Source organism: Microtus ochrogaster, chromosome 8, assembly GCF_000317375.1.
Source record: "Microtus ochrogaster isolate Prairie Vole_2 chromosome 8, MicOch1.0, whole genome shotgun sequence".
Classification (NCBI taxonomy): domain Eukaryota; kingdom Metazoa; phylum Chordata; class Mammalia; order Rodentia; family Cricetidae; genus Microtus; species Microtus ochrogaster.
In genome coordinates this window covers 33,898,463-33,911,000 of record NC_022015.1, presented here as the reverse complement: position 1 = coordinate 33,911,000, position 12,538 = coordinate 33,898,463, and the positions used below count along the sequence as shown (strand labels likewise).

At 47.2% G+C, this 12,538-nt stretch overlaps 1 protein-coding gene across 1 annotated transcript in view; it reads right to left on the bottom strand.

Moving 5' to 3' along the window:
• The window catches only part of Lrrc56 (leucine rich repeat containing 56), a 23,319-nt gene extending 11,911 nt beyond the window's left edge, over nucleotides 1-11,408 (bottom strand). The window contains exons 1-5 of the mRNA XM_026781116.1: nucleotides 11,343-11,408; nucleotides 10,709-10,779; nucleotides 9,280-9,467; nucleotides 7,970-8,057; nucleotides 6,545-6,605 (exon numbers count right to left, since the gene is read on the bottom strand). Coding sequence (XP_026636917.1) covers nucleotides 6,545-6,605; nucleotides 7,970-8,057; nucleotides 9,280-9,462 — 332 coding nt within the window. The 5' untranslated portion in view covers nucleotides 9,463-9,467; nucleotides 10,709-10,779; nucleotides 11,343-11,408. The remainder of the gene's footprint in view (nucleotides 1-6,544; nucleotides 6,606-7,969; nucleotides 8,058-9,279; nucleotides 9,468-10,708; nucleotides 10,780-11,342) is intronic.
• Nucleotides 11,409-12,538: the final 1,130 nt, after the last annotated feature.

Below are 12,538 nucleotides of genomic sequence, written 5' to 3'. Positions count from 1 at the left end.
AGTACAGACAGTCATAGATTAAAAGTCACATAAAGATGAAAAATACACATAAAGATGAAGAATAAGTATATATATTATTGTGTTTCCTTTGAATTTTTTACTGTGAATGAGCTAAGCACACAGAGACATTTCATTGTACAGGCTGCTAAACTAAACCAACAAATATACATAAACATATAATGTATATAATACTCTGTGTATATGTCTGCAGGCCAGAAAAGGGCATCAGACCTCATTACAGATGGTTGTGAGCCACCATGTAGTTGCTGGGAATTGAACTCAGGACCTTTGGAATAGTAGGCAATACTCTTAACCACTGAGCCATCTCTCCAGCCCCCAACATATATATTTTAAAGGTATCTTGACTTCAAAATTTGGGTCTAAGGATATGTTGCTTTGGAAAAGAGGTTCTGCCTTTGTTTCCACAAAAGATGAGAACCTGTGGATTTCTTCCAGGCTAATGGTCTCTGTGAACCCCCCCCCCCAAATACTTCTTCCAAAGCAGGAAGCAGCTTGGAGAGAACTACACCCAAATTCCCAAATATTGTTTTTAAATGTTTGTTTACATTTAAAGGAGGGTATGATATAGAGATGAATGCTTTTCATTGGTAAGGATTTTGGTCTATTGATGCAAATTTAAGGTCAGTTTTGTTATATGTATATCTCTGCTCTTGATTAAGGTATTGTGTTTGTGCAGCTCATTTAAAAATGTAATGTATAATTAAGAAATATAGGTTAATAGATAATCATCTATAATAGTTAAGCTTGTAGTCATGTTAGTTAGGTTTTTCTAGATATATAGAGAGATGTTTCACTTAGATAGATAATCTTCAAACCTTTCAAAGATCTACAGAATATGGCATTTAAGAACTTGGGACTTTTCATGACAATTAGACACATCTGCTCCTGACAGCACCAATCTACTTCAAAAGGATGATGGGCATTGAAGAGGCTCCTCATTGAGTTTGGTAGCCATTTGGGCAAGAAACTGCTCTTGCCTGGACTGTTTGATGTTATGCTGTATGAACTGGACATGCAGGACTCACAGAGAAATGACCGCTGAACTTGCTTAAAGGTGGGATGGTCCTTCGGAGTTCCTGCTTCATGAAAAGTCTGCTAGATATTCTGCAGGACACAGAAGAAAGTGACTGACAAACTGCCAATACAGGCAGAACTGTCTTTCAAATTTCCTGCTTCATGGAAAAGTCTGCTAGATACGATGGGCCTGTAGACCAAAGATGGGTGCTCCAATGGTACAGAAGAACTTTGGGTGACTGTCCACGCAGTGAGATGTCTCTGTCAATTCTAGAGTTTTAGAAGTTGTTTACAATGTACTTCCTGTTTACTTAGGTAATATATCCTTCTGGAGTCTTTGATGGAGTTGAAGAATAGATAGTAATAGTTTTCCTTAGTTATGATGAAAGATAAAGTAGATACAAATATTGTAACTATAATTCTTTTTTTTTTTTTTTTGGTTTTTTCGAGACAGCGTTTCTCTGTGGCTTTGGAGCCTGTCCTGGAACTAGCTCTGTAGACCAGGCTGGTCTCGAACTCACAGAGATCCGCCTGCCTCTGCCTCCCGAGTGCTGGGATTAAAGGCGTGCGCCACCACCGCCCGGCCTGTAACTATAATTCTTGTTTGGTAATTGTTTTGTTGTATGTAATTTTGCTATGTTAAAGTTAAAACCTTCCTTTTTATTTAGACAGAAAAGGGGAGGTGATGTGGGATTTCCCTCTGCATGCTGTGAATAACATCGGTTAATAAAGAAGCTGCTTTAGGTCTATTGCAGTGCAGAATAGGGCAAGGTGGGAGTTCCAAGCAGATAGAAGAGGAGAGAGCAGGCAGAGTCAATCAGATGCCACAGATGCACCGGAACCTTGCCGGTAAACCACAAGCCAGGAAGAGTCTCATGTATCCCAGGCTGACCTCAAATTCAATGTATATAGCTGAGGATGATGTGTATGTAGCTCTCACATGCTGGGGCTACAGACTTGTACCACAATGCTTGGTTTGTGTAGTGCTGGGGATCTAACCAGAGCTTTGTCCACATTAGCGAAGTACTCTATTTACTGAATAGTATCTTCAGTCCAGTTTCTGCTAACTAAAAGCTTTGCTATGTGTTCCTTTCCTCCCTCTCTCCCATCCTTCCTTTCAACTTTTTTGAGATAGGATGTTATTCTGCAGACCAGACTGGGCCAGAATTCACTCTGGAGCCTGGTCTGACCACAAACTAATGGCAATATATCTTCATCAGCTTCCTAAGTGCTGTGATTACAGCTGTGAACCACCTCACCTGGCAGTATAATATTTCTTCATATTTTCAATAATTACCCAAAAAGAAAAAAAGCAATGAAAAACCAAAACAAGATGGCATTTACAACCATAGTCACTGTGCAGTATATAGGAGTCTAGTATCACCTGGTCCTGGGGCAGGGGATTGGTGGGGAGCTGGTTGGTCCACCATAACTATAATTCCCATCTCCTAGATAATAACTAGGGAAGAAGAGACTGTGACAGATACAGTTCTTACCAGCTGTGTGGAAAAGAGTTCTGGGGATTTCACCTATACTGTTTTGGGTAAAAAGCCCCTGCTGTAGATGAAGGTGCCCCCAGGTCACATTTGAAGCCTTGACCTCTGGAACCTCAGAGCATGGCTGTATTTGGAAACAAGGTCACTGTGGCTCTAGTTAGTTGGGATGAGGTCATGTTGGAGCAGAGTAGACCCTATAAGTGAAATGGGGAAAAAATGGACATACTAGAAGGGTACCATGGGAAGATGAAGTTGGAGGTTGATGATAGCTCTACAAGACAAGAATGATCAGTACATACAGACAGTGATCAAACTGGGCAGATTTCCCCAGTAGCCTGGGAAGGAACATCCTGCCCTACTTGCATCCAGCCCAACCTAGGCAAATGTACTGCTGAATCCTGTTTATGTTCCTACGAAGTGGCCCCAGGAAAATAGTTATACTCTCTAGTCACCTCTACTGAAGTCTGTAGTAACTGCCCTGTGATAGCACAGGCAAAGTGACAAAGGGTCTTATCTCACCTATACGATCCGGGCCTTTGCTGTGAGTCTGACTACTGAGCTAACCCACCCCAGGACTTCTTGTCACCACAGCAAGCTGGGGATGGTGATGTCTTCTCACTGGTGTGTCCCTGGGCTTTGCTCTAGAGTAGTATGAAATAATTTCTCTAGTTCAGGCTGATATGAAATAAGCTAATGTAGTCTTTTGTGAGCATGCTCACTGGCACACTACAGAGAGCAAACTTGAAAACTCCATTTAAATACACAAAACATACTAATGGAAAGAGGCCATATGCATGGACATATTTAACTTAACAAGTATGCCCAAACTAGTACATAAATCTTTCTAAATTCCAGGTTTAAAACCACAAAAGATTTGCATGCACGAGTGTCCGAAGCCCACTGGCATGACCAGGTTATAAGATTGAAGCGCAAGGATAAGGAAGTGCTCAGGACAGTCAGGGTCAGCCTGGAGTAAGGGCAGCAGAGAAGAGCTAGCTCTGACTCAAGTTATACAGGTAAGATGGCACTGAGGTAAGAGACCAGCTAATGATCAGAATTCCTAAACAAAGGGCTCTGCACAGGTGGCCATCTCTAGGCTGAAAAGACATACTGCAAAGTTGAAAATGCACCAGATAATTCCTGCTAATCAACAAGAAAAGAGAATAAATTAGCACATGGTACAGGAATCGAAATCCAGCATCTCTAGCAAGGACAGAATGATGAGCAATGGAGTGTATGAAACAGACGCATCCAAATAATTTTTAACAGTACCCAGTTATCTGTGGAGTATCAGAACATGTAAGTGGCACTGAGTAAAAAAGATGCTTGTCCCAGCCCTGCTAGCAGGAAGCCATTCATTGGGTGGCAGTTCCAGCCCATGTATTCAGAACATTTGTGTGCATGGTGGTGCTTATTTTCAGGGGCTACATTAGCTCAGCTTCGGGTGAAATGACAAACTACATTGAAATTATTTCCCATCTCTTACAGCACTGCCTGTGACTTTAATATTTAATGCTCATCTTTGCAGCCATCTATGTTACAAGAGCAGTTTATGGGATGCTGTTATTCAGTTTCCTGTTACGAATGTTTGTTCATTTTTAATCACTACAGGGTGGTAAACGCCAACTAGCCTAGCTGCAGGATTAGATAAGTGAAAACTCAAAATTCCGCTGCTTTTCATTGCTGTAATCAAACTGCTGAGGGTCTTTTCAAACATTTGTGATTTCCTGTAGAATTATTTTGTTTTAAGTACTATTTTATGTTCTTTTTTTTTTTCTTTTTGAATTTCAAGACAGGATTTTTCTATGTAGCTTTAGAGCCTGTCCTTGAACTTACTCTGTAGACCAGACTGGTACTCAGAGAGATCTGCTTGTCTCTGCCTCCCTTGTGCTGGGAATAAAAGGCGTGTATCACCACCTCTGGGATTATTTTTTGTTTCTTAAGGTTTTCATTGTTTTGAGACAGGCTCTCACGTATTCCAGATTGGCCTTGAACTTACTATCTATGGAACTGAGGATGACTGAGTGTGAGGTCACAGGCCTGTACCACTATACCCAGTCTCATTATTTCTTAGTTTTATAGTATCTTTGCTTCTCGGTCATATTTTCCATCATTTATTTGTTTCTTTGTTGTTTGTTTGCAGGGTTTCACTGTGTAGCCCTGGCTGGCTTGAAATTCACTTTGTAGACCATGCTGGCCTTGAATTTACATATATCAAACTACCTTAGCTTCCTGAGTGCTGGATTAAAGATATGTGCCACCATTCCCAGCATCCTTTATTTTATTTTAGCTGCCTTTTTTTTTTTTTTTTTTTTTTTTTGTTGTTTTTGTTTTTGGTTTTTCGAGACAGGGTTTCTCTGCGGCTTTGGAGCCTGTCCTGGAACTAGCTCTTGTAGACCAGGCTGGTCTCGAACTCACAGAGATCCGCCTGCCTCTGCCTCCCGAGTGCTGGGATTAAAGGCGTGCGCCACCAACGCCCGGCTTTAGCTGCCTTTTAAAAACATACCTTTATTGTTCTTTGAGAAAATTTGTTTACTCAGACCTAGAAAACTTCTCTGTTAATCTGGGGGAAGAGCCATCTGCTAGAACATCACGTGACTCCAGATACACAGCTGGAAACTTAGGTCCCATGTCATCCCTAGAAAGGGCTGTTGGGCTTCAGGACCAGGTGACTCCTTGACATCTGTTCCTCCATGGCTGCTGCTGAAGCATCAGCTTTTTTGTCTTTGCCTGCATTTGTGCATGCATCTTCGTTGCTTTGCTGAATTCTGTTTAGTGCTTTATTTGTTAACCAGCAATGTAAGGAAATCAACTGGGAACAGCTGGATGCTACACTTGGAGTCCAATTCAGATAGTTAAAAACTTAAGAGAAAGAGAGAAGGAGACAGTGTGTGTGTGTTACGGTGAATTGAATCCAGGACTTTGCTCTACTAACTAAACTACATCCCTAGCTTCTTTCTAAAATTTTAACTATAATTTCTCTGCCTTACACTTCTAGGTTTGAGGCAGCAGCATCTTTACAAGCATCTTTGTTCAAACTACCAGATACAGTCTGCTATTCTCTTACCTTTGTTCTTTTTTTAAAAAATTTTTAAAATTTATTATGTATACAATATTCTGTCTGTGTATATGCCTGCAGGCCAGAGGAGGGCACCAGACATCATTACTTATGATTGTGAGCCACCATGTGGTTGTTGGGAATTGAACTCAGGACCTTTGGAAAAGCAGGTAATGCTCTTAACTGCTGAACCATCTCTCCAGCCCCTACCTTTGTTCTTTCTAGTCCAGTGGGACAGAACCACAAGGTGGCCTTGCATTTTGATTGCCATCTTTTAAGCTAGTTCCTAAGAACTCTGAGAACACCAAGCTTTCTCGACACTTCAGCCCGACCAGGGAATACATGTTCTGCTGGGTTTGGTTTCTAGTGGAGGGTCAGCTTGGAGGCAGCTCCTACCTTCTCTTCTTCCTGGGGGCACTAGCCACTTCCTTCAGCTCCTGGCCCTTAGGGTGTAGTTGATGGCTGGGTTGCAATATGAGGTAAGGGAGCTCCGGAGCCTCCAAGTATAGACTGATTTGGGCTATCTGCCAGAAAACCCTCACTTTGCTGAAGGTTGAAGCATACACTTGGCTTATCAGCCACAGCACCTGGTTATGACCACCTTGACTAGAACCCTGGCTTTGGCTTTTTTGTATCATTCTCATTTGGTAGGTGCTTCCCCCTGAGGATGAGAAGAGGGACATGCCTCACTGCAGGGTGTCAAAATAGGAGCCAAAGACCCTAAGATACTTTGAAGGCGGGACACGTGGGACCCACCCAGAAAGGATCCTACCCTGGAGTCCTCCCTCCCTCCCTTCCACGGAGCCCACACCTGAAGAAATGTCTCTAAAACCATTTGATGGCAGCCTTCACCCTCCAAGGGTCGACAGGGTGGAACAGAATCTTGACAGTAGGGGCAGCCTGCAGCAGCTGAGTTCCAGGCCCAGCCCCTGCTTGCCCTAGACCAGGCTCTCACCTGAGGGAGCCCAGGCAGCTGTGGTTCAGCTTCAGTTGGATCAGGTTAGGGAGGTGCACTCCTGTGGGCCACAGGAAGGAGAGGTTGGCCTAGCCCCAACAATCCTGCCCACTTCTTTGCAGTGTTCCCCACACCCCCAAGAGGGATTGTTCACAGGCACATGGCCTTTTCTGGCTCATAGAGGGACCCATTCTCTGGGGCCTGTGCAGGAACTGGCCCAGATGTTCTGAGCCTTCTCTCCCCTTGCCATGTAGGGGTTGCATGTCCTTCCACCCGGGTGCAGCCTAGCACAGGTAAAACAGGTGTAGAAAGGTGAACACACTGGCAAGGACCTGACTCTAAGAAGGGGAGCAAAGTTGGCATGGATAAGGTGAGCCCTGAGCACATCCCCTCATCGATCCCAGGACCTGAAGTACCCCTTTGGAGGTCTTTCAACATGCAACATTACGTAACAAGTCTCAGGAATGCCCTGCCAATGTCCTGCACAGCCTAAAGCTCCAGGCCCCTGTTCCCAAAGCTTCTTAGGGTGAGACTCTGGCCCTAGACACAGAATCCCTAAATGATGTAAAGAGGTGTCTAGGATGTCCTAGAAGGCCCCAACAAAGAGCTGGTGCCCCCTGATCTCACAGGTGCACAGAGATATTGCACTGAGCTGTCAAACACTTAAATTGCAAAATTGAAAAACAAGCTAACCGGGATTGGAGGTGTTTAACTTCACTGGTAATCAGAGAAAAGCAAAGAAAATGCACAACTATCCTGTACAGCAAGAATCCTTACTGTTGGGATGGATGGTGAAATTTGAACAAGGTCTGTGACATAGATAAGAGTGCTCTATCGGTGTTCTTTTCTGACTTGGATCATTACACTGAGAGTATTTAAGATAATGGTATCCCTAAGAAGTAGCAGGCACTGAAGCATTAGTGAACAAGAAGAATGGTTGCTCAGATTTAAAAAACAAGTGTCTCAGAGGTAATGTGTGTGTGTGTGTGTGTGTGTGTGTGTGTATGCATGTGCACAAGCATGAAAGAGAGAATGGAAAGATTTCTGCTGTAGCAATTGCAGAGGGGATTCTGGAGGAAGATACATAAGGGATTAATATAACATTTGTGCAATGTGTCTATAATCCAAATCCATTCCAGATAAGTTCTGGGAGCACCTTGCATGGGAGCATAGTACCTTTGCTATTTGTCCATATTGGTACTGGTGTTTGGGTGTGGTCCTTGGAAAGTCCTTTCGGAATACATACCCTGCGCTAAAACTTCTAAGTCGAGTATATGTCTTATTTCTATGGTCCATTCTTAAGAAAAGGGACATCCTGTCCAGGGTGTTGGCTAGCTTTCATGTACAACCAGAAAATACAGTTGGCTCATGGAAAGGTCTAGTTGTGACAGTCACAGGGGCATGGGTGTGACTGGCGGCTCTCACCGAAGTTCCCCAGGCTGTTCTTACGGGTGTCCACACACATCTCCAGCACCCTCACCAGTTGGAGGTCATCTACCTGGGCCAGGGCCTGCTGCAGAAATCATCAGGTGTCACTTCCAGTTTTCTCCATGCTTTTGGCTGAGGACTCTGTAAAGGTGCCTACTGGAGCAGGTGGCAAATGTTCCCCTGCCTCATCCAGGTTGGGCTTGCAATAACAGTTTGGCTGGTGGGCATGACACGAGCAGAGGTTGTAATTGACTATCAGGGAAGGGCCTGCCCTTGAGGTGCCAGTCTCCAGGTGAGACCTTCATACAGATTCAACAATGCAGTTGGAGCCCAGAACCCTGGTAAGCAGCACCCAGCCACAGCATACCTGGACCAGAGAACACACAAAAACACTCAAGCTGGAAGTCAAGGGGTGGGGCCCTACTGGTCTATCTGTCCTTGTAGATGGGCAAGACCTTTTTTTTTTTTTTTTTTTTTGCTTTTTCGAGACAGAGTTTCTCTGTGGCTTTGGAGCCTGTCCACAGAGATCCGCCTGCCTCTGCCTCCCGAGTGCTGGGATTAAAGGCGTGCGCCACCATCGCCCGGCCTGGGCAAGACCTTTTTGTATGTGAAATATAAGCATGATCTCTCAGGATTGTGGGCCACACCTGCTACGGCATCAAGAGACACCTTGCAAGAACACATGCAGGCTCTGGCCTAGCAGGCTAAACAGTTATTCTGAGGAGGTCCCTGGTGATACCAACTACCATGATTCCCTCCTTCATAGTGGTCAGCCACGAGTGGATAGCAAACTCTAAATCCTGGGAGCTTCAGGGTTGTCCAGATGGACTCTACAAAACCTCAGGACTCAGGGATGCGGTACACTCATAAGCTGGATGTGGAGAATAGTCTTTACCTGATGCCAATATAGCCAGCATACCAAGGACAGATCCTACCTCAGGTAGGTTGAGAGGAGACTGAGGAACTCTAGCCTTGGGAGGGGAGTCATGCGCCATGACCAGCTGCCCTTTCAGCATCCCAATATGCCACTTCCTAGTTCTCCCTGTTGCAACATTAGCTCTTGAATAAGAGGCTTCTTGTCTGCTTGAGCACAGGCCTCAGCCAATAGTTACGGAATCCTGGCCCAACAGTGCCATGTGTGATCTCAATGCCTGGGGATGCTTGTGTCACTTGGGCTGCTGGCAGGGACCCTACTGGTGGAAAGGTAAGAGATACCTAGCAGAGGGAAAGCTGGATACCAGCAGAAGGGGTGCCAGGATGCCGTCTCATGCAGACCCACGGTGGAGCCTCAGGCCCCAATCACTTACCAGCCGAGCAGGGGAAAGGTGCTCTTCCACCCGCCGCTCCCTGTGGATATCCCCGTGGCTGCCCCGTCTCTTGTTTTGTGGGCAGGGGTTGGTTAGGCCCTGCCAGCTCAGCTCGCGTACCCGGATACTAGCTGTGCCTGGCCGAGGTCCCTGGGATCCATCCCAGGCTGGGTCCATCCACATCCAACCTGTCAGGAGAGCCAGAGAGCCAAATCTCCTAGTTTACAAGGCTCTAGTTCACATCAATGGCCCACAAAGCCATTAGGTCAACTCTCACATAGCCCCGCAACCCAGCCTGACGTGGCCTGGCCTGTGCCACTTCAGCAGTCTAGATAACTGGACAGCACATTTCTGCTCCCTTACTTTCAGCTGAAACTTCCTGCTTGTGCTAATAACTTCTCTCCCTTTCCTTCTATATGCTGGGGGGGGGGAGATGTATTTAACTGTTTTATAATTTGTATGTGTATGTGTAAATGTGTGTGAACATATGTGTGCGTGCATGTGAAGGCCAGAGGACACCTTGGGTGCCATTCCTCAGGTGCCGTCCTCCTTTTTTTTTTTTCTAGTTTTTCAAGACAGGGTTTCTCTGCAGCTTTAGAGCCTGTCCTGGAACTAGCTCTTGTAGACCAGGCTGGCCTCAAACTCACAGAGATCCACCTTTCTCTGCCTCCCGAGTGCTAGGATTAAAGGTGTGCGCCACCACCGTCTAGCATTTTTTTTTTTGAGAGAAAGTCTCTCACTGGCATGTGGCTCACCAAATAGGCTAAGCTGACTTGCCAGCAAATTCCAGGCACCTGCCTGTCTGTCTCCCCAGTGCTGGAATATAAGATCACTTTACCATGCCTGGCGTTTTATATGTGAATTCTGAGGATCAAACTCAAGTCTTCATGCTTACAAAGCAAGCAATTTACTGTCTGAGTGATTTCTCTATTCCTTTCTTTGGTTCTGTATTTGTTTTCCACAGTGTCCATGCAATGAGTACTGGCTCCAGTCTTTGCCATCTTGGGCTTCACAAAGGCTATGAGTTGGGGCTGGAAAGATAGCTCAGTGGTTAAGAGCATTTGACTGCTCGTACAGAGGACCTGTGTTTGATTCCTAGCATCCACAGTGGGTGGTTCACAAATGCCTGTAACCAAGGGATCAGATGCCCTCTTCTGGCCTCTGTGGTACACACACACACACACACACACACACACACACACACACACATACACACACATATGGTAAAGAATATTGTTTTAAGGTTGTAAGACTAGGGATACTGGGCAAGATGCCTATATGGACCAGCAGCCAGCGGTTACTGACAGTTCCCTGGGCTGCCCCAGATCTGGCTGTGGATCCTTCTTCAGTACTGGTCTCTTGAGTCAAGGTCAGGACCAAGATAGCAGACATTCCCTCTAACCACCCACTTCTCTGGCTGAGGCCCCACCTGCAGGTTCCTGGCTCCTGTTGTAGGTCAAACATCCGGGCAAGAGGGCCACATGTGTCTACATGTAATACCTGTAAGAGAGAGTTAGATTAGCTTCCTGGCTATGTCACTGTGCTCTGTAGCACCTGGTTAAGCTGGCCAAAGTCAGCTCAGAAGCAAACAGGTAGAAGAATGGAGTGCTGTTAGCTGGGGGCTTGGTCTTGAACCTCCTGTAACCACTTTAGTGGTGGATGAAGCTCAGACAATGAGGAAGACAGTCCAGGGTTCCTCTGGGTCACCTAGTGCAAACTAAGGCACGGTCCTCACCCAAATCCTGCTGCTTCTTCCACGCCTAAAGGGGATGCTGGGTGTGTGGTTCAGAATCTTCTGTAGGCCCACCTCTCCTGAACTCCTTTCCATACCTATGGAGTTTTTTTCAGGTGCCTCTCTACACCTCCATCCAGGTTTGACCGATCCCAAACTTCTTCACTTTTTACTGTCTTTACTTAGAAGTAAGAGTTGTCTCCTTCCACTGCACTTCATGACTTATTGCTTACTCAGTCCAGTGTGTCTGCCCCACAAGATGTAGGCCCCACCCTTCGGCCCAGGTTTCCCCTAGCACAAAGGACATGGAGAAGCGGTACCTAGCTCTCACCTGAGGGGTGGGCCAGGGTGCCCAAGTCCTGGGCGCATCCCTGGGCCCCTCCACCGCGGCGGTCGCTCTCTTAAATGAGGGCTTTCTTTTTTCCACCGCGGAGGGGTTGCGGCCCTGGCGCCATGGCAACGGGGGCGGGGTCTCATTTGAATATCCAAATATTCGTAAGCCGCGGGCATCCGGGGCCGCGGCAAGATGAGCCCCGCCCCCTAGCAACGGTTGCCGGGACACGCGGCAGATCCGGTGGGGGGGCTCCCCAGAGTAAGGGAGGCAAGCCGGACTGCTGAACGCAGTGAAGACACGCAAGAGCCGCCATGGTGGCCGTGAGGGGCTCTGGCAGGCTCCGAGCGGGCTATCTGCCTGTTGGCCGCATCGGCCGAGCTGAGCTCGCGCTCCGGACGACACGTGAACGCGCGCCCCCAGGCCTGCATCCATCGGTTTTCAGAGGAGGACGTGCTTACTCGTTTCTTTGACATTTCAGAGTGTTGGAAACATTGTTTGCGTCTGACACAGATGTACCCTACTTACTTGAGTGGGTGGAACACTTCATTTCGCCCTAATACCAACTTTTCTGACTTTCAGGGTCTTTCTTCAAATGGGAGCAAGTATGAGCTGCTGCAGGGTTGGGACCTCGAGTTTTATTGGGGGGGGGGGGGGAGGTCTTCTCCAAAGCACAAGGAGCGCAGTGTAATGAGCCGACGCTGCCCAGGGATGGGGCCTTCGCTCCACCTCGGCCTATGGGAACAGGCAGCTCGGGGTTCCGGCGGACTCTGCCTTCCTCTGGTATCCGGCGTCCGCGGTGCTGACTGTCCCGGACACTAGATGCCCACCGAAATGACTTTTCCGTTCCCTGGGCCTTTGGGCCTCTGGTGAGGGTGCAGGGTGGGAGCTCTGTGACAGGCCCTGCGACCGAACCCGAGCGTACGCTGGTTTCTCTCCGGAGGAATCTCGGGCTCTTAAGCACGGGCTCTCTCACTCTCTTCCGCACCTCGGAACTGGGCGTCGCTCCTTGAGTGCTGCACCCAGGTTGCTACACTGCCTCTCCAGGAAGCCCCGCCTAGCTGCGGCTCCTGACGGATGGGTTCCTGAACCAACCACGACAGGTCGCGGTAAGGCGGAGCTCTACCAATCACCGGTCGTCTAGAGTTGACGGACGGGCGCGGGGCGGAGCGGGGCGGGGCGAGCGCGGGCCCGGC